The sequence below is a fragment of the Heptranchias perlo genome, chromosome 13 (assembly GCF_035084215.1).
Source record: "Heptranchias perlo isolate sHepPer1 chromosome 13, sHepPer1.hap1, whole genome shotgun sequence".
Classification (NCBI taxonomy): domain Eukaryota; kingdom Metazoa; phylum Chordata; class Chondrichthyes; order Hexanchiformes; family Hexanchidae; genus Heptranchias; species Heptranchias perlo.
The window spans coordinates 9,296,047-9,315,641 of record NC_090337.1 but is presented as its reverse complement, the minus strand read 5'-3'; the positions used below and the strand labels follow the sequence as shown (position 1 = coordinate 9,315,641).

General features: G+C 43.2%; 1 protein-coding gene across 1 annotated transcript in view; it reads right to left on the bottom strand.

Moving 5' to 3' along the window:
• The window catches only part of dhx36 (DEAH (Asp-Glu-Ala-His) box polypeptide 36), a 77,643-nt gene that overhangs the window by 27,621 nt on the left and 30,427 nt on the right, over positions 1–19,595 (bottom strand). Inside the window, exons 6-14 of the mRNA XM_067994922.1 lie at positions 17,394–17,473; positions 13,738–13,812; positions 13,380–13,546; positions 11,542–11,623; positions 11,114–11,257; positions 8,797–8,902; positions 5,206–5,293; positions 3,496–3,551; positions 1,528–1,592 (exon numbers count right to left, since the gene is read on the bottom strand). Coding sequence (XP_067851023.1) covers positions 1,528–1,592; positions 3,496–3,551; positions 5,206–5,293; positions 8,797–8,902; positions 11,114–11,257; positions 11,542–11,623; positions 13,380–13,546; positions 13,738–13,812; positions 17,394–17,473 — 863 coding nt within the window. The remainder of the gene's footprint in view (positions 1–1,527; positions 1,593–3,495; positions 3,552–5,205; positions 5,294–8,796; positions 8,903–11,113; positions 11,258–11,541; positions 11,624–13,379; positions 13,547–13,737; positions 13,813–17,393; positions 17,474–19,595) is intronic.

Here is a 19,595-nt window from a genome sequence, read left to right as displayed (position 1 = left end):
GATCAGGTTTGTAACAAAAGGGTTAAATATCAAGGGATTTAAGATTTTTATGCTTCAACGCCAAGAGTATACTTTGCAAAGAGCGAGCTGGGCAATGACTAATCTGATGCTATCTGTACACAGATCTCAGGACGCAGTTAGCTCACTTTTTGAAATGCCACCGACAACAATCAATGCAAAATATATACGGTAGAGGTCAGTGGTCCTAGGATGACTGTTATCCAAATATGAAATGTTTTATTGCATCTGATTTTTATTTTAACAAATCCAGGAGTGAAATGAGGAGAATTGTTTTTTTGCGCAGTGAGTTATGATGATCTGAAATGCACTGCCTGAAAAGGTGTAAGCAGATTCAATAGTTACTTTTAAAAAGGAATTAGATAAATACTTGAAATGGAGAAATTTGCAGGACTATGGGGAAAGGGCAGGGGAGTGGGAATAATTGGATGGCTCTTTCAAAGAGCCGGCACAGACATGATGGGCCGAATGGCCTCCTTCTGAGCTGCATCACTGTATGAAGGAAACACATTAATGGAACTTTGATGCACAAACTCATGTAGCATATGAGACCAGCTAGACTCTCTCGTCATCCTGAAGTCTAGAACGTGCTGTATTTCTCATCTATGGTGATTTTGACTGTACAGAATTATCGCCCAGAATAACTCAGAACAAGGACATATATAGGACCTCGATATTAACTCCCGCGCTCCCCCCCCATAATGGACGGGAGATGGTTGGTGGGGGAGGCGGGGGGGCGAAATAAAGAATTAAATACGGGGAACGCATCCCCAACATGCCGCGCACGTACCCGTTGCCTTTTTTACGGCGGTGGGTTTCGTGGCGTTCAAGTGTCCTGCCAGGGAGAAGGGGGACACTTTATTAACACATTTAAATCGGGCTCCTACAGTGCAATTGGGAGCCCAATTTAAAATTCACTGTTGCTGCGCGGGTTACCCAGGGATCGAGAAGCCCGACAGCTGCCGGCTCCACAAGGTAAGTGCCTTTCTCAGCACTCCTTGAGGGCCAGGAGGAGCATGAGTGCTTTCCCTGGCACCTCAAGGAGGCCGTAGACCTCCCCCAGGCCTCCCGATCGCGGTCTCTCTCCCCACTCCTCATCTCCCTTCCGATTGTCGAGGACCATCCCCCAGGGTCTCCAGCTGTGGACTCCTGTCGCTGGCGTTCCCTCCTGGAGCGTGAGCCAGGCTGTTCATTTGGCCGGCTGCCTGGCGGGAAATGGAACAAAATGATAACGAGGTCCCGCCATTAAGTTCGGCAGGACCGCCGGGTTGCCAGCCGTTCTTCAGTCGTTTTCGGCCTCCCCCGCACCCCCCGTAAATACTGGAGCCATAGGGTCTGAAATGGTATCCTTATTCGCAGCAAACTTTAGAGCGCACGTGGAAAAAGGGATTTTAGGGAACTTGACGGGAAACAGAACATCATCACTTCAGCCTGAGCAAAAGGAATTTCAAAGCAGTCGCCTGCAGAACAATTCTCCCACTGCAAGTGCAACAATGTAAGTTCCATTACCTTGTCTCCGCAATGTTGGTAGCAATTACAATTTTGCGAACTCCCGGGGCTGGTCTCTTGAAAACCTGCGAATATAACCGTTCTAAATTATGGCGAGTCTCCTGCATTTTCAACAGTCAAGCCATTACCCGTTGACAGCATATCATTTAAAAGTAAAGTGAAATGACCAGAAATAGGATTTACTGCTTCGGATTGTTCAATCATTTCTACGACTAATGCTTGAAGCTTAAAAGACGTCCATTATCAGCCGGAAAATTACAGTCATCACCTCCACTCAGCACGCTTGCATAAGAAAACTCTCTTTGTTACAAGTGAAGTCTGTTACTAACTGCAAACTACATCAGATGGAACATGTAAAGTAAGTTGATGCAGCTCATGGTCTGCACCGTTTACAGTTAAGAAGTAATTGTCGAGCCATGTGCAATGAGACTATTTTTAGTCAAACATTCCTCCAAAATGCCATTGGTTGTCATTCATCACTGGCATTTATGTTGTCTGCGGGGACTGAACACAAAAAAGAAATTGGTCAAAAGTGTTTATCATAGTTTGATAGCTCTTTTTTATATATATATATATATATATATATATGAATATAAAAGACACACGCACACACATATACACATGTATATACACACACAAACATACACATATACACACACACCGTGGCACCCATCATTTAAGAATGCTGATATGGGCGACCATCTGTCATATTGTAAGGAACGGGTTAATCAGACTGTCCCAAAGTCAACTAATGCTATACTGCCCTTACCTGCAGCACATTGAGAGCAGTAACAAAGTTGAGTTAAGTTGCCCAAATGCCTTCTTTTGATGACCTACAAATATGCCTTATACTCACTTTTCCCTCTTATCTAGAGCAGTTACATTGCAGTATTTTTGCAGTTTATACAAAAGCCGTTTCTAACACAAGGAACTCAGGGCTCATACTTTTACAGACCAGTGCCACCTCTGCGCTAACTATATAAAAAAAGGAGCACGGATACATTTTTCAGCCAGCAGAGAGATTTAGAGGACTAATAGTCAAACTGAAGCTTCTTTACAATCCTATAAACAAGCGACAAAACCTGTTTTGAGACACCGCTTTTCTCGGCGTGAAAGGTTGCCTTCAATGACAGGTTCCATTGTATAGGACATTGGTCTCTGCGCAGCAACAAATTGCAACACTGCAGTGTTTGTTAATGGCCAGAATGCAGAGGAGGGCTTCTTTGACACAGGAGTAATTGCAGAGGGAATCCCACAAAATTATACTGCAAATGAGCTAAGAGATGCACCACTGAATATACTTGGCAAAAAAAAGATCGGGGATGGGAAGGTGGGAGGCTCAGCAGATCGTGGCAGCGAGAAGAGGCCCTAATTGACAGGAGGTTTGCTTGAGGGGACGGGGACGGGGACGGGGGGGGGGGGGGGGGGGGGGACGGGGGAGTACTCCTGCTCCTCCTGGCTCACAAGGAGTGCTCTAAAAGAAACTTACCTGCTTGATCTGGCTGCTCCTGTCTCCATTTCGCTGCCAGGTTAAATTTAAATCAGGCTCCCAACTGTACTGGGGGAGCCTGATTTAAATATTACGAAGAAGTGTCCCGCCTCTCAAAGATGGGATACATGCATGGCTCGAACCTGCCGCCGTAATGATGGCGGCAGATGCGTGCGTGGCGGGTTGGGGTTGTGATTTTTAAAATTTTTTAAACTGCCCCTCACCTCCAACCTTCTCTCGTCCGTCACTGGGGGGGTGGTTAATATAGACCCTATTGTGTTTGCGTGCTGCAGCCTACCTCGAACTAAGAACAGCATCAAAACGAGGGATTTGGTTGGGAAACTAGTCACAGATGGACAATAAAAGCAATACGTTACTAAAATAAATGGAGCTTTTTTTAAATCTTGAAATAATTGCTTAAGCAGTGAGGAAATGCAGATATTATATATGTCAATAACATTTACTATAGTCTAACATACCTCCGTCTGATTCACTGAAGGCATAAGCGAGTGAAGAGGAATGATCACAAAGCGATCTGAGGGAGGGGGAATAAAATATTATTGAATTAAAATACAAATTCCTCCATGAAAAGAGACCTAGGCATATGGATCAAAACATACACATCAAAATTATAACACTGTGGTACTAAGATCCCTAAATTTGAGCACCAACATTTATATAACCGACCAATGTGAAATCGGAGTTTTGCTCTATTTCTACGAGGAGCTCAAACACCAACATGGATTTCTAGAAGTATATCACCATTCTAGGATTATGTGGATTATGTTGTTTTAAAAAGCCAGCAACAACCAAATTGAAGTTTTGAGTTAAATTTGTTTTACATAGTGAAACTTCTGTGTCTATGAGGAAATGCATTTCACCAACTGGGTTTACTAAACTTTGCCTCAGATCTTGAAGTTCCAGTTGCAGATCAGTCTTTAAATGAATATAATAGAAACTGCAGGTGTATTAGCTCTCCAGAAACAATGGAAGAGAAATATATGCTCTTGTTACTATTACAAAATTGACGGAATTGATGGAAACTGGATACATTCCATGTGACGACATTTCATCCAACCCTTTGGAGATAAGTTTAATTCTGTAAAGGTACTAGATGGTCTGTTTTAGTCAGTAGTGCTGGTGAAATTTATAACATCAATCACAGGTATAGCGGAGCATGGTTTTGCACTGAAAGATCATCATTCACATTTTCTTTTCTTCCCCCAAAAAGCCCTTTTATCATGAATTGTGTTTTCATCAAGGTGAGGGACTCTGGGGAATGGATAAAGGAAAGACTTAGCATCATAGAAAGGAGGCCATTCAGCCCATCTAGTCCTCGCTGGCTCTATGCAAGAGCAATCCAGCTAGTCCCACACCTCTGACTTGCATTTATGTAGCATCTTTCATGACCTCAGGACATCCAAAAGCGCTTTTATAGCCAATGAAGTACTTTTGAAGTATAGTCACCGAGATATCACATTTGCTGCGTGTGAACATTTCTGGTGACGAACAGTGTTTCACAGCAGAGTACAGGCTGCTCCAGGAATGGATCCTGTCTGAAATCTCCCCAAGGAAGTGACGGTACATGGCGAGTCGTGCATAATTATATCACCCGCACTCCAGTCACACTTTGCTACATTCACTGCCACTGGAATTCACTGGCAGCACTGGAAACACAAGGCCAAAGTTATACTACAATCAAGTACCCAACACCAGTATCAACTGTCTGCAACGTCAGACCCTTGTCATAGTCCACAATGCTCCGAGTCTATTTGGCAGCCAGGTGGAGAGACAAAAAGCTCTTTGAATATGTGCTTCAGCACACACAAATAACAGGAGTGGGCAGAGGGAGCATCTGATGCTGCTAACATTGAAAACACTTCATTAAAAGTATTGAAGGTTTTCGAGAGATACAACGAGTCCTCCCTCCTCCCACGGGGCAGTTTTGAAATAGAGCCTCACATTGAGCTGGAGTTATACTCCAGCTGGCATGAAGTCCAAGTCACAAAAACCATCCCCTTGGAATGGGGCCTCACACTGTTCATCTTTGGGGTATCAGATGGGAACCTGGCACCTGACTTAAATGCTCTTTTCATGTTGATGTGTATCCAAAATGGCATTTCATTGGTGGAAAGCAGCTGTATAATCACACCTTAAAAATATCCCCCATATCAGCAAATTATTATTACCTGATTTGAACATGGTTTGTGCGGTTAGAAGGTCATTCAAGGTGCTGATATTGTCCCAGCCAGGAAGGAACACTAATATAGCACCATCCTGCAAAGTAAGTGACAATTCAAATGACACTGTAGTCAGTATCGTTAGGTAAATAAAAACAGGTGCTAAAAAGGCTTTATCGCTGGACCAACATATTTTATGGTATGTATTAGTCTTGGAAACCTGACGTTTTCAACACGTTAGATCACTAGAAAAGTGTAACACATGTTACACCACAGAGAAAATAAATCAGTAACTAGAGCATCTCATTGGTATATATTCATATCACCAGACGATTGAATTAATGCTGTTTGGAACCCATACAATAAGTGCTCAGTGATTACTAGTCAAATTTTGTAGCCTTTCTGCCCATGATTTTTACTGAATACAATGAAGAATAAAACAGTTACCCATCCTACCAGAAATAACAGGTCATTTAGTTCAGATTTATATTAAAACTTTGTTAGTTATTGTTACACATTCTGAAATTCCCATAATGCAGGTTTGTGTGTTTAGTCAGAGTCACAGGGAATGGATAGCAGTAACTCAATGCAACGTGAAATTTTAAAACAAGAACAAGTCAATAGAAAGATGTAGAAACTGCTGAAAGAAAGATGGACCCCAATAAGAAGCCAAACTTTCTGTACTCCCTCCACCCCCTCCCCCCACTGCCATCTGGGTGATATCCAGTCACCAGATTTCCCATTCTCCGTTCCATTGCCCCAACAACATCCACCACCTTCAAGAGAAAAGAGGACAAAATTTGGAGTGGAGGGGACCAAAATTATTTGGCTTATATCCTAGCTTCTCCCTACTCCTCTCCAGACAAAGAAGAACATTAATGTGACAACACAAGAAAATCCCCATCCCCATACTGTCTCTAATGGCTCTTTAAACACCACCAGAAAATTGAGCACTTTCACTTCATTGATTTATTGTAATTGGTCTCTTTTGAAAGTGCACAAGGAGATACATATATAATCATAGTTGCAGAGTTCAAAAGTTCAACCTGTATTTTTGTTAGGCAAGGGTATTAAGGGTTACGGAACCAGGGTGGGTAGATGGGAGTTAAGGTGCAGATCAGCCATGACCTAACTGAATGGAGGAACAGGCTTGAGGGGCCGAACGGCCTACTCCTGATCTTATGTTCCTAATAGGATACTTTAACAGTTTAATCTCTCAATCAAATGATGCTGAAGTGTTTTAAAGCTGCATTGCCATATAGTTATATCAATTATTGTGCAGAAATATATAGGTAGGAGCTAAGGAGTGTTACCCATTCTAAAACTCCTTTCCCATTGTCATCCATTATGAACATATTCAAATATCTGCAGCAAAGGTCAATTTCAGGAAGATGTGATTACACTGTTGACCTCTGCTCTTTACTCCTCAGTTGTTGACAACAGCAGCACTTTGACCCTGAGGTAAACAGGAAAGATCACTGATGTGAGCACAAAATACTATTATTGAAATCGACCTTAGGTGTTAAAACTTAATGAACTCCATGAGCGAAATACATTACCGACAACACTTACTGATATGTCAGAATCTAATCGTAGAATTTTAAAGCACAGAAGCCGGCTACTCAGCCCACTGTGCCTGTGCCAGCTCTCCAAAAGAGCTATCCACATAATCTTTTTTAAAAATTCATTCACGCTCATTGAATGGCGGAACAGGCTCGAGGGGCTAAATGGCCTAATTCTGTTGCTACGTTCCTATGTGCGCGTTGTTGGCAAGGCTAGCATTTATTGCCCATCCCTCATTGCCCTTGTACAATTGAGTGGTTGCTAGGCTACTTCAGAGGGCAGTTAAGAGTCAACCACATTGGTGTGGGACTGGAGTCACATATAGGCCAGACCAGGTGAGGATGGCAGATTCCCTAAAGGATATTAATGAACCGGTTGGGTTTTTACGACAATCCGACAGCTTCATGGTCCCTTTTACCAATACCAGCTTTTTTTATTTCCAGATTCTTTTTAAAACTGAATTCAAATTCTCAATAATAGAATGGTTACAGCACAGGAGGCGGCCATTCGGCCCATCGAGCCCGTGCCTGCTCTTTGTAAGAGCAATGCAGTTAGTCCCATTCCCCCGCTCATTCCCTGCAGCCCTGCAAATTCTTTTCCTTCGAGTTTTTATCAAATTCCTTTTTGAAAGCCACGATTGAATCTGCTACCGCCCTTTCAGGCAGTGCATTCCAGATCATAACTACTTGCCGCGTAAAAAAGTTTTTCCTCATGTTGCCTTTGGTTCCATATAAGGACTATAATTATAACTATGAGAAAAACAGATAGGTCAAATCATTACCACACGCTGGGCATGAAGGTCACTCACCGAGGACAGGTGCAGTGAATAGCAGTCCAAGTCAGTTAGTGATGGCAGGTTATATCCAGTGAAGGGCAGCACAGGAAATCCTCTACCCTCAATATACACACTCTATGGTTAAACCATCTCTGTAAAAGGAGTGGAGTACCTGGTTCTGCACTGTGTAAGTACCGTGATCATCGATCAATCATTTATCCTTTTTAACAGGTGTGACCTAGCCTATATTATGAGGATTTTTTTTAATGTATAAAATCCATTAATTTGAATTTCAGATAGACAGTGAGGGAAGGAAGGCAGCAATTCTAACATGAAGGATAGACTTTCATCAAAGAACGAGAAAATATCACAGCAAGACAATCTAATGTGCTCAATCTTTTATTCACAATCAAGATGTCACAGTGATATCGAAGAATGGGTGTGAACTGTTCATAATGTGATTTGAAGGTCTGCCTCAAAGGCCAAAGTGTACCTTTATTTTTGGACAGTAAATGAGCCTCAATAATATAATTCAATGAAGATGAAGGCATAGGGGCATGTGTGGGAGTGGGGAAATACACTGGATGTTGTCTTACTTATTGTTACTAAGGTTAATTTTTTGATATAGACCCATGTATTGGGCACAGCTTGGTTGGAACAAGTTTCTGAACTGACCGGGTAATCTTTGGCGCAGCAATTGATGATATACCTTTCATAAAACATCTAGCAATGTGTTTGCTCTGCAATGCACTTATCTAAAATCACATCACTAAATGAGATAAATAATTACCTAGACCTCAAATCTTCGAGCATAATGTGCCAGGATTCTGAGAAAATAAAGGTGAAATCTGTCAACCTCCAAAGGATGCGGCCCTCCTAGAATTTCAATGCCAACCTCTTGGGAGAGGTGAAACAATAGCAAATGAAAACCTAAGATTCTGTCAAAGAATAGCTGATCTGCATGCCATTAAAAAAGCCAACCCATTGTGAGTATTTAATCTACATGCTGAAACTAAAGCTGGGAGTTTGACTGTTCTGAAAACTCATGAACCTACAGCTGCTGAAGGTGGGTCAAATAATATCCAAATTAACTTTAACTGGGCAGAGTACGGAGAAAGAGAAATCGTCAGAGTTTTAAGTGTTAAAGTAGCTGCCCCAACACTGCACAGTCCGTCTCAGTGTGTGCCTTCAAAATGAAAACTGTGAACAGATTACCGCACAAAATTCATTTCATAAATTTGTTAATAAAAAGGACAACTTGCCTCCCCATGAAGAACAATGTGCCTTATGAGAGCTACGATCAGGTTAAGATCTATTTTATCATCATCGTGCAGAATTTCCAAGGCTTCGATTGTACTGTCAGAATACCTGTGAGGGAACAGGAACATTAAAGGGAGTCAAACGAGACCATCAGTGCTCATAACTGTTGCATTATGCTCATTAAGCATCAAATTTAGTCTTCTGAAATTCATTTTTATTTTGTGGCACAGGTTTATATTTCTCGTAGATAACTGACCAATAACTTCAATATTCTCACAATGAATAACAGATTAAGTCATAAACTGCAGCACCAACTGTCTTTGTGCGGGTTTGGGGGAATCAATTGAGTAGCATTAAAAGGAAGGAATGTAGAGAAATTAAGGCGAATTCAATTTTCAGTGTTTTCACCAGAATTTCAGTAAGTCATAATGGTGAATGGGTGGGTGAATGTTCGTACAATGCCCATTAGAACCGTGAAAATCATCCAGAACCATACAGGTTTATAGCACAGAAGGCCATTCAGCTCATTGAGTCTGTGCTGGCTCTTTGCTGGAACAATCAAAAACTATGCCGCCTGCCCTGCTCTCTCCCCACAGGCCTCCACTGCTGCTTCAAATATTAATCCAATTTTCCTTTTAAACATGCAATGGTCTTTGTCTCAACCATTCCGTGTGGCAAAGCATTCTTTGCTCTATCAACCCTCTACGTAAAGAAATTTCTCCTAACCGCTCTGCTCTTTCCTCAGTGATAATTTTATATTGATGACCCCTCGTCACTGACTCCACACCTGGAGGATACAGTCTTTTCCTACACACTTTATCAAAACTCATAATTCTAAAAACCTTTATTAAATCTCCTCTTAGCTTTCCTTCCTCCAGTGGAAATAGCTCCAATGTTAAATCTCTCCTAATAACTATAGTATCCCATCCCTGGCATCTTCCTGGTGAATCTTCACTGTTCGCTCTCTATGGCTTTAATGTCCTTTCTATAATGGGGTACCCACAACTGGATAAAGTACTCTAACTGCAGCCAAAGTCAACGATTATTTGTGAGACTGAGCTGTTGAATTCTTTGCGGCCATACTGCATGAACATTGCTGTACACCATCAACAGATGCCTACACCACAAGACAGTGTCAGATACACCTATATGTTAATCAATGGAGTAAGTCGGGGGGGGGGGAAGGAGTTGTATTTTTAGTATACTGACTTTCTTGCTTGCTCCAGTCCAAAAGCAGTCTCAGAGACCCGCTACCTCATCTCTCCTAGCCACACACACTTTAGTGAGGTACACAAAGCACTTTGAGTAACACTCGAGTATTGCCAGCAGGGGGTGGCATCTGCCTGCTTCTGGATGCCATTCGCGATGCTCAAATTTACCTCCAAAGGTTCAGCACCCATTAGGACTTGAGTAAAGTTTATTCCTCTTTGGCAGAGGAAAGCACATTTTGCACGTTACTTACAAAGAATATTTTATAAATATACAAGATGATAGGCAGCTCGGTGGTGCAGCAGATTGGTGCACCAGTGCGGATCTCCGGAGAATGGTAAAATGCAGGCACACAGCCATAATTTGACATGTGGACAGTTCCTGGTCTGAGCCAGGCCATCAGGGAAGAATGACACCCCTAAACGTGGAGTGAAATAAAAATAAAGGACGAGTCATCCCAGGCCTCTTCTGTTTTCTTCTAGTAGGGAGTCCCAGAGAAGAATCAGTAAAGTCCCACATTGTGTGATGCAGGATTGTCCATGGATACAATTTTACTTTGTGGGTGAGAGGGCAAAGGCATTGAGACCAAGGTCCTTCTGGGACCAGAGCTCAAAAGTCCCCAAAATTATAGGACAACTCTAGAAGGCATAGAGAGACAGTCGACTGCACCACAACCCATCCAACATATGTTAAGGCATCTCTGATGCTGGCATACTGGCATCCAATCGATATGTAATAACATTTTAAGTATGGCTCTTCTGCAAACAACTTGGTGTCATTTTGGAAGATGGCAGGCAAATGGCCTCCCATTCCTTGTCAGAAATGTCAATCCTCCCCTCCCAGATCAGCCACCCAACTCTCACAATGAGGTGGTCAGCTTTCATTGTCCATGCAAAGCAAAATGCTGTAAAGTTAGTTAAATCAGCTTCTCCCTGTCAACCGAATCGCCAAGAAAAACCTCCAAGGACAAAAATTTAATCATCTTATTCTGGTTCTAGCATTTTAATTGGAATGAAAATGACAGATGACTTGCTTCTTAATGGGGCCAGGGACAGAACCATGCTGTGAAATATTCAAAACTTGACCAATGCCTGTATTGTTACAACATACCTTCCTTGCAACTCTCTCATATATTCTGGCCACTGCTGTTGGTATTCTTCCTCTACTCGCTCTTTCTCTGGTCGAAACATGCAACCTTGCATGAACCTTCTCTTGGAGGATGGTCTTCGAATTTCTTGATTTTGTGGATGGTACCTGATTTGAAATGCAAATAACAGAAAATGAAAGGGAGATACTGTCAACTATTATGGTGTATGTTTTAACCGCTTTCCTCTCTCTCTGGTTTTCATTAAGCGTTGGAGTTTTAACACCTCTGCACATTGCAATGCACTCCATTGTTTTCAATGGAAAAATCCTACGACAAAGTTAGGCTGTACATCATCTTATCCACACTTGGCAAAGGGACTAGAACTCTGTGCACAACTTAAAGTAACAACTCCAAGAGAAAACCTATGTAGATCATTAAGAACCTGACTTACTGGAGCAACTCAATTACATCCTCTAAAATGTATTCTTTCACTGGATAAGTAAATCCTGGGATATGCAACATGGGGCAGTTGCCTGTAAGAAAACAGAGCAAAATGTAACATTTCAGAACAATGAATAAAACAAAATTATCAGCACACAACAACAGCCAGCACCTTTAATGATAACGACAGGTGATTGAGTATCCAGTGAGTTCCAAAACTTTCATTTCACAATGCGCCATTTTCACAGTAAAATAATTTCCACTATTTTTGTGGAGAGAGCCCAGGTGACAAATATATTTTTACCGCTGTAATTATTTGTCGCAGAAGTTATATGGAGTCAATATTATTCAGAACTACAATACTGGAATATAGTACTACACCTACTGGCCGGGAGTTTCCGCATGATTTCTGCCCTCAGATAGCAGCATAAACTGGGCAGAATCGAATGAAATAGCTTTAAGGACTGTGGAATTTTAAACGTAAGTGAGTTACGCCCATAACAACTTTACGCTGGAGCATCTGCAATCTTTTACGCTGGTTCAAAAGTCCATTCGCCCGAAGCAGTCCCCGCCTACAAAACTGGCCACGCCCTCAGATCAGAATGGCAAGTTTCCGCCGATTGCGCCCGTTCGGGGGTGTTCGTATACTGATGGGTGCTAATTCATTAGTAGGTGTTAATGCACGTTTATTAGGCTTCTGACTAGCTTGTTCAAAAAGCATAGAGACTACAGTACTGTTTTCCCAGTTACTTGCTGGGCGAGGGATTCAAAGCTGCTTTTATACCGCCGCTTGTTTAGGTGGGATTCTGTGAGCTGTTTAACTGAGGTTTACACGATTAATTCCAGCTCCCTTACTCCAGTGGCACAATCGTAGACAACTGTTAAGCATTGGTCTTTGACTGCTTTTACGTGCAGTGAAACCCATGCTAGTGGCGCTGGCTCCTGACCTGTCGGTCTCGTGTCCTATAAGGGCTGCAGTCACGAGATCTCCACTACTAAGATTACAATTTCTCCACAAAAAAAAGTCCGATTAGGAGCTTCGCGATCACAAACCGTACCGAGTCCAGGGAGCCAGCGTCACTAGCAATGGTCGCACACAAAAAAAAAGCAGCTAAGGGTTCTTCTACTAGGATATCTTATTCCCAATTTCAGGAAAGAAACTGAGAGGATGAATCTCTTGTTTAAATGTGACAACGGACTGAGTGATGGAGAAGTGGAGAGCACTTGCTGCAAACATTGTACAAATACAGTCTAGATGAGAATATCTGCTTATTTCTAGACCTTTCTTGCTTTTACTTTTTATTGATTCTCAGGATATGGACGTCGCTGGCAAGGCCGGCATTTATTGCCCATCCTTAGTTGCCCATAGAAGGTAGTGATGGGCCTTCTTGAACAGAAGCAGATGATTCGACTGAGTGGCTGACTAGGTCATTTCACAGAGCAGTTAAGAGTCAACCACATTTTACTTCTGTGGGGTTTTATCTATGTAACCAAAGCAAACACAGACTGCAAAATGTTCTGTTTGGTGGTGGTTTCTTAAGGTTCACCGGTTATGTCCTAAAATCGGACACCATAGATGCAAAGTAGAACATTAGCACGAAAGCTAAACACGTGGCAAAAAAATCCAGGGGGGAAATGAAGAGAAATATACTTGAAAAGGAGAAATTTGCAGAGCTATGAGGAAAGAGCAGGAGAGTGGGGCTAAATGGATAGCTCTTCCAAAGAGTCGGCACAGGCACGATGGGCCGAATGGCTTCCTTCTGTGCTGTAAGAGTCTATGACTTAATTTTAAGAAACAAACAGTCTGAATTCGCTGCCGTTTCATTAGAACTCATCTATTCCACTCACCAAAATATTCCGAAAACTTGTCAGCATTTAGAGTTGCACTCATCAATATCACTTTTAGATCCGGCCTGAAGGGCAAAACGTCCTTCACAATCGTCATCAGGACGTCCGATTGCAAACTCCTCTCGTGAACCTCATCCAAAACAAGATGGCTGATGGTAGACAAAAGACTGTGGAAATAGAGATTTAAAAATCTGTTAAAAAAACACCAACAGTATTACTTGGCAAATAAATTGGTATTTTAGAAACCAACTAGTGCTTGAAATTGTTGAGGACACAATTCAGAATTTATTGTCTTATATAAAATGTAATTTTCACAAACGCAAATAAATTATAATTTACTAATTAGTTGCATATTTACCCGTCTGACTGAAGCCACTGGAGAATGATTCCTGTAGTGCAGTACAAGATGGAACCTTGTTTTCGTGGCACACGACTGTGAACCAAGACAGAAGTTTTAAAAAATAAGCAGAATAGCAGCAAAATATTATCAGACAGTCATTTCATTTTAGGTTGAGTTGCTCAGAAATGGGCATTCAACAACAACTACTTGCATTTATATAGCGGCTTTAATCTTAAAGAAAGGCCCAAGGCACTTCACAAATGGATGCTAAGCCGGAAACAATACCAACAACAACTTGCATTTATATAGCGCCTTTAACGTAGTAAAACGTCCCAAGGTGCTTCACAGGGCATAATCGAAGAAAAATTGAAACCGAGCCAAGGAGGCATTAGGGCAGGTGACCATAAGCTGGTCAAAGAGGTAGGTTTTAAGGGGTGTCTTAAAGGAGGAGAGAGAGGTGGCGAGGTTAGGGAGGGAATTCCAGAGCTTAGGGCCTAGATGGCTGAAGGCACAGCTGCCAATGCTGGGGCGAAGGGAGTGGGGGATGGACACGAGGTCAGAATTGGAGGAACGCAGAGTTCTCAGAAGGTTGTAGGGCTGGAGAAATGGTGGAGTTGGGTTTCATCAGTGTACATATGGAACCTGACCCCATGCCTGCAGATGATGTCACTGAAGGGCAGCACGTAGAAGACAAGGAGGGGCCGCAAGGATAGATCCTTGGAAGACTCTAACGGCAATGCGGTGGGTGTAGGGAGAGAAGCCTTTGGTGGAGAGGTGCTGACTGCGTTTAAATAGATTGGAGGGGAACCACTTAAGGGTGCTGGATGACGAAGGAGTGGTGTTGTAAAAGATGATGTGGTCCAACCATGTCAAGTGATGTTGAAAGGAAAAGTCAAGGATAGATAATGCAGCAGAGTCACAGAGGATGTTTTCCATGGCTTTAGCTACATTACAACACCAATGTTGTCTAAAGCTGAATTCAAAAAGGTGGAACGCTGAATTTCCTGGGCACTTTATAAACTTACTGCTGTCTCTTTTTATGTTTTAAGGAATCAGACATCCCTGTCTGAGTTCTCAAACATTAAAAAGTAATTGACCGGGAATGGGGCTCTGCACGTGTTTTTCTTTTAGGAGCATGCTATCAAGCTGACTGATTTGTACAATCAATTATTCCAGTGATCTGAACTATACAGTCATGGATCAGTTGGTAGCACTCTTGCCTCTGAGTCAGAAGGTTGTGGGTTCAAGTCCTACTCCAGAGACTTGGGCACAAAATCTAGGCCAAAACTCCAGTGCAGTGCTGAGGGAAAGCTGCACTGTTGAAGTGCTGTCTTTCGGATGAGACTTTAAACCGAGGCCCCATCTGCCCATGGTGGACGTAAAAAATCCCACGGCACTATTTTGAAGAAGAGCAAGAGAGTGCTCCCTGGTGTCCTGGCCAATATTTATCCCTCAACCAACATCATTAAAAACAGATTATCTGGTCACTATCGCATTGCTGTTTGTGGGGCCTTGCTCTGTGCAAATTAGCTGCCGTGTTTCCTACATTGCAACAGTGACTACACTTCAAAAGTACTTCATTGGCTGTAAAGCGCTTTGTGAAGTCCTGAGGTCGTAAAAGGCGGTATATAAATGCAAGTCTTTCTTTCTTTACCTGGATCTATCAGATAAGCTAACTCTGTTGGACAATGGCAGTTTAGATTTCTGGTTGCATATTCAGACATACATGCCCGCAGCACAGCTAGCAAACTGAAGATCAATAAACCGACTGCAGTATTCAGAGAAGAAACTGAATGACCAGGTCAAATGCTGCATGCTTTTATCAGTTAGTTGAAGACATCACAAATTAGTAAATAAAAGAACTGGTACAATCCTGATCAAATTCTCTGAAATCAGCTATTTTGTGCGCAGAATGAGTATTTTTAGCTACAGTTTATACAACTGAATTGAGATGGTGTCGGTGACAGTTCAGGAGGAGATAACAAAAGACCAGATGTACTTTATTGACCAATGAATGGTGTTATCACTGCACAGGAAGCAGAAGAGTGAAAAGCAGGAAATTTCTCACCAAATGCAAGAGCAGTGTTCAGAATCCAATAATGGTTTATATATATTTGAAATGATACTGGATACAAGGTTGAGCTGCAATTAGTTCAAATACAGAATCACTTTTCTAATCCCTGTTCTCCCCCATGTCCTGGCCAATATTCATCTGTGATTTTCCAACAGGAAGTACATTTCTGCAGTGCAGAAGCAGTCCAAACAGTTCTTCCTCCCTTTCATGGGCTATTTTATTGCTGTACAGAGCTGTAATCAGCGAAGCAGGCGGGATGACAATGGCTGGAGGAGACGACCCCTTCCCACTTACAATGCTGATAGAAACATAGAAAATAGGAGCAGGAGTGGGCCATTCGGCCCTTCGAGCCTGCTCCTCCATTCAATATGATCACGGCTGATCCTCTATCTCAATACCATATTCCCACTCTCTCCCTATACCTCTTGATGCCTTTTGTGTCTACAAATCTATTTATCTTAAATATATTCAGTGACTTGGCCTCCACACCCTTCTGTGGTAGAGAATTCCACAGGTTCACCACCCTCTGAGTGAAGAAATTTTTCCTCATCTCAGTCCTAAATGTCTTACCCCGTATCCTGAGACTGTGACCCCTCGTTCTAGACCCCCCAGCCAGGGGAAACATCCTCCCTGCATCCAGTCTATCTAGTCCTGTCAGAATTTTATATGTTTCAATGAGATCCCCTCTCATTCTTCTAAACTCGAGTGAATACAGTCCTAGTCGACCCAATCTAAGAATATAGGAACAGGAGTAGGCCATTCAGCCCCTCGTGCCTGCTCTGCCATTTGATAAGATCATGGCTGATCTGTGATCTAACTCCATATACCTTTGGTTGCCAAAAAGCTATCTATCTCACATTTAAATTTAGCAATTGAGCTAGCATCAATTGCCGTTTGCGGAAGAGAGTTCCAAACTTCTACCACCCTTTGTGTGTAGAAATGTTTTCTAGTCTCACTCCTGAAAGGTCTGGCTCTAATTTTTAGACTGTGCCCCCTACTCCTAGAATCCCCAACCAGCGGAAATAGTTTCTCTCTATCCACCCTATCTGCTCCCCTTACTATCTTATAAACTTTGATCAGATCACCCCTTAACCTTCGAAACTCCAGAGAATACAACCCCAATTTGTGTAATCTCTCCTCGTAACTTAACCCTTGAAGTCCGGGTATCATTCTAGTAAACCTACGCTGCACTCTCTCCAAGGCCAATATGTCCTTCCGAAGGTGCGGTGCCCAGAACTGCTCACAGTACTCCAGGTGCGGTCTAACCAGGGTTTTGTATAGCTGCAGCATAACTTCTGCCTCTTGTACTCTAGTCCTCTCGATATAAAGGCCAGCATTCCATTAGCCTTACTGATGCTATAACATGTTCAGTTTGATCTTTTAGATACTGATCTGATCCCAAAACACAATGGAACTACGTGAATCTGGCTAAACGGTCAATTGAAATGATCGGACCTTCACACATCATTGGGGCACATGGGTTCTTTAAAGTATAATATTTGGTTACCAAGTTCAACTCTGGCATAACTGGAACGTTACACAAGCACGGCTGATCATTTGTTCCCCTTCCTGCTGGAATTGAGATGCAGCCGGTACTAACCTCTGTAACCTGATCTGGTAGCCAGTGCTGTTTCCATCGCCGCAGGCTTCAGCTCTTTCTGCCGCTACTCTCTCAGCTATCTGAAGATACAAAAATGGTCAACGATAGTAAGACATAGGAGACTATTCAGCTCCTCGAGCCTGCTCTACCGGTCAATTAGATCGTAGCTGATCTGCATTTCAACTCCATTTACCCACCTTTTACTTCATATCCCTTGATACCCTTACCCAACAAAAATCTACCGATCTCCGACTTGAAGCCTCCAATTGACCCCCAGCGCCCACAGTGTTTTGGGGGAGAAAATTCCAGATTTCTACTACCCTTTGTGTGAAAACGTTCTTCCTGATTTCCCTTCTAAATGACCTGGCTCTAATTTTGAAACTATGTCTCTTCGTTCTTGATTCCCCCATCAGAGGAAATAGTTTCTCTGTATCTACCCTAGTGAATCCTTTTAACATTTTAAACACTTTGATCAGATTACCCTTCAATCTCCTAAAGGCAAGGGGATACAAGCCAAGTTTATGCAACCTGTCCTCATAATATAGCCCTCTAAGTCCTGGTTTCATTCACATATTACCCACTAGGATAAGAGCTTCGAAGGGTGAACTGACACTACAACGGTAACATTGCCTTCCTACCGCCACTGAAGTTGAATAGTGCAAATCCAGAGTCAGGGCGCGACCTGCGTGCGACACCCTGGAGAGGATCAGTGGTACTGTCACAGTGTAAATGCACCCAAAGAAGCACCAGGGATATCAGGCCTCACTTTTGAAGCAGGTGGTGTGACTACAGAACAGCACTGTAAGTAGTAAAGCGATTTCAAATCTAACATTTCTTTAACCCAGAAACAATGATTGAGGAAATCATTACAAATAACTTTCCAATTTTAGACATTGCATAAGCCCATAATTCAGGGGTGTCCAAACTTTTGTCATTCTGCGCCACTTAGCTGCATATCATACGAATAATTACAATATGCACAAATCATCAAATTGAAGAATTACTTCAGTTTAGAAGAGGCATCTTGCAATGATTAGAAAATCACTTTTAAAAACCCAAGCATTTTATGTTACTTACTCTCATTGTACTGGAATAGTTTCTCAATAATCTGTATTAGAGTGAAACCTGTAAAACATGTACATCTAAGGGACTGGCATCAGCTGTCCTTTTTTTTTTAAAAACAGGGGTCCTTATTTTCAAAATGGTCATTGGCTGCAGGGGGGGAATTCAAACCCAGATACGGGCAGGGACAGCGGCCGTGAGGGGGGGGATTCAACCCCCCGATACGGGCAGGGACAGAGGCTGTGAGGGGGGATTCAAACCCAGATACGGGCAGGGACAGCGGCCGTGAGGGGGGGATTCAACCCCCCGATACGGGCAGGGACAGAGGCTGTGAGGGGGGATTCAAACCCCCGATACAGGCAGGGACAGCGGCCGTGAGGGGGGATTCAAACCCCCGATACAGGCAGGGACAGCAGCCGTGAGGGGGAGATTCAAACCCCCGATACGGGCAGGGACAGAGGCTGTGAGGGGGGATTCAAACCCCCGATACGGGCAGGGACAGCGGCCGTGAGGGGGGATTCAAACCCCCGATACGGGCAGGGACAGAGGCTGTGAGGGGGGATTCAAACCCCGATACGGACAGGGACAGCGGCCATGAAGGGGGATTCAAACCCCCGATACGGGCAGGGACAGCGGCCATGAAGGGGGATTCAAACCCCCCGATATAGGCAGGGACAGCGGCCGTGAGGGGGGATTCAAACCCCCGATACGGGCAGGGACAGCGGCCATGAAGGGGGATTCAAACCCCCGATATAGGCAGGGACAGCGGCCATGAAGGGGGATTCAAACCCTCGATATAGGCAGGGACAGCGGCCTTGAGGGGGGATTCAAACCCCCGATACAGGCAGAGACAGCGGCTGTGAGGGGGGATTCAAACCCCCGATATAGGCAGGGACAGCGGCCGTGGGGGGGGGTACTCAACCCCGATACAGGCAGGGACAAAAAGGAATCCAGTGACAATCCATTAGTCATCATGATCTTCAGACTCAGATACAGTATATACTTTGAACATTTTGAAGTGTGTCGTCAGGCTGTGTCCCGTGCTTTTAGGTGTAAAAGGGCTTGGTGCAATGAAGGCTGTCCGTAGTTCGTAATTTGCGAGTGTCCATGGTTTCAGAGTGCCTCGTGTAGCTATTACAA